This window comes from Austrofundulus limnaeus, unplaced genomic scaffold (assembly GCF_001266775.1).
Source record: "Austrofundulus limnaeus strain Quisiro unplaced genomic scaffold, Austrofundulus_limnaeus-1.0 Scaffold82, whole genome shotgun sequence".
Lineage (NCBI taxonomy): Eukaryota > Metazoa > Chordata > Actinopteri > Cyprinodontiformes > Rivulidae > Austrofundulus > Austrofundulus limnaeus.
In genome coordinates this window covers 603,186-605,264 of record NW_013952484.1, presented here as the reverse complement: position 1 = coordinate 605,264, position 2,079 = coordinate 603,186, and the positions used below count along the sequence as shown (strand labels likewise).

The 2,079-nt window shown below is 41.9% G+C and overlaps 1 protein-coding gene across 1 annotated transcript in view; it reads right to left on the bottom strand.

Moving 5' to 3' along the window:
- slc22a16 (solute carrier family 22 member 16) overlaps nt 1-2,079 on the bottom strand; it is a gene marked incomplete in the record, with an annotated part of 18,541 nt that overhangs the window by 6,484 nt on the left and 9,978 nt on the right. Inside the window, 1 exon segment of the mRNA XM_014011570.1 lies at nt 210-771. Within this exon segment, the coding sequence (XP_013867024.1) occupies nt 210-771 (562 nt within the window).

Below are 2,079 nucleotides of genomic sequence, written 5' to 3'. Positions count from 1 at the left end.
CATTTACCCAGAATGCTTTGCGTGTAAATAAAATGGCCCCGTCTGTGTAATATATTTTTAAACTTTTAGTTTTAAAAATTATAATAACTGAACATCCTACAGTATTTTTACAGTCTTTATTTTACAGTTAAAATATATGTTTATTAAATAAAGTCTAATGTTACAACTAATCGTGGATCACTTTAAAAGCTCATCAGCCAGTCCCTCACCAGCCAAGAAGAGGTTGATGTACTGGTTTCCTCCCAGGTTGACGGAGCCTAAAGAGAAGACGTAGTAGCCCAAGCTGCCTATGAACCAGATTGCCCAAACTGTGCAGGTTCGACTCGCCATCCTCCAACTACCAAACAGATCCAGGATGGACAGCTTCTTCTCAGGCTGCGCCGGCCTCTCCTTCCCCTCCTGCTTCAGCAGAGTATCGCCGTTCTCCGTCCTCTCCGGCTCCAGAAGATCCTCCGCCTTCAGCCTGCACTCCAGGCCGTTGCAACGGGCAATGGCGTCCAGCAGGGCCTGGGTCTCCTTGTAGCGGCCCTTGGCCATCAGATAAAATGGCGTCTCGGGGAACTTCCAGCAGAAGAGGAGGAAGGGTGACGTGCAAACGGAGAGGACAATTTGGTAGATCCACCAGACCCGGACCAGGTAGCCGGTCAGAGCCACCACCATGATGCCCAAGGCAAAGGCTGCGTGGACGTGCATGGAGGTCCACGTGCGCACCTTGATGCCGGTGAACTCTGTCACGTAGACAAACACCACCACCAGGTAGCCGCTGGACACCTGATAACAAGAGGAAAGGAGGTTACAAGAGGAAGACAACAGAAAGACAAGGATGGAAGAGAAAACAGGGATGGCAAAGTTTAGGGTTTGCTATGCTTAATAAGCTTATTCAACACAAAAGTAACAAAAGTACACTGCAAAAAATGTCCACCAAACCAAGTTTTAAAACCTTATATCAGCCAAAAAGTCTTTTTCATCTTGTTTTGAGACTGATTYACTAAACAAGAACTGATTGTGTAAGAATAATAATCTTGTTTTAAGAATGTGTAAGATTATTTGTCTTGTTAGTCTGAAAATTTGACTCAAATTAAGTCAAAAATTTCTGCCAATGGAGTAAGAAAATTTTACTTGGTAAGAGTCTTGAAATACTTGATTTGACTCAGTTTTTTCTTATTTTACATTCAGCTTTAAAGCCTCCTTTAGTTTCCCTTCTGAGCATGTTTATCTGCACATACTGTAAACATTGTGCAGTTTTCGGTGAACGGAAACAGACACTTTAACATGAAGGCTGAACCCAGATGCCTTCCTCATGACACAGTCTGGTCCTGTTTTTATAGCTGTGGCTATCTCAGCGAGACCCAAACAAGGATCTGATTTCAGCTGTAAGAAGTAACGGCATGTACAAGTGTTTTACCTAAAAGCTAAAACAGAAAACTAAAACCAAGCAGATGCCAGGTTGGTTAATGGTGCGGAACCCAGAATGCATGTAGGACATGCATCCAAATAACCTGGTTTTATTAAAAAACAGAAAATGCAGACGGGGCAGCCAAAACTCTACCTACTAATAATCTGAAAAACATGGGGGAGGAGGCACAAGACATTAGGAAATGTACCATCCCGACCTAAGAAAACAGAATATATAGAGACGCTAATGAGCTAAAATCACACAGAGCTGAGTGAGAGACAAACAGGACAAGGTGAGGAAGGAGCTATAAGAGTTCAGCAAATCACACAGATAAAACTTAACAAAAATACACATCATGATACCAGAGATGGTAAAGTGAAGTTTTCTACATTATAATGTCGGGAAAAACCAAAATACTTGCAAAAGGTAAGTTGGACATGTATACAAAGTGTCTTTTTTTGGCATTTTTGGAGCTCCCATCACACCCCCASCTTGGCCTATAATCAGGTACAAAAGCTGCTGTTGTCAACTGTTTCCTGTTGACAATATGAAGCATTTAAATACATTTCTGGAGTGCATGAACTCGTTGCTCTGCTGTTTGTGTTTATTGGCCTGTCATATTGTTGCTTTTATTTAAAGGGCCAATATTATGCGTTTCTCAGGCATATATTTAAGTACTATAC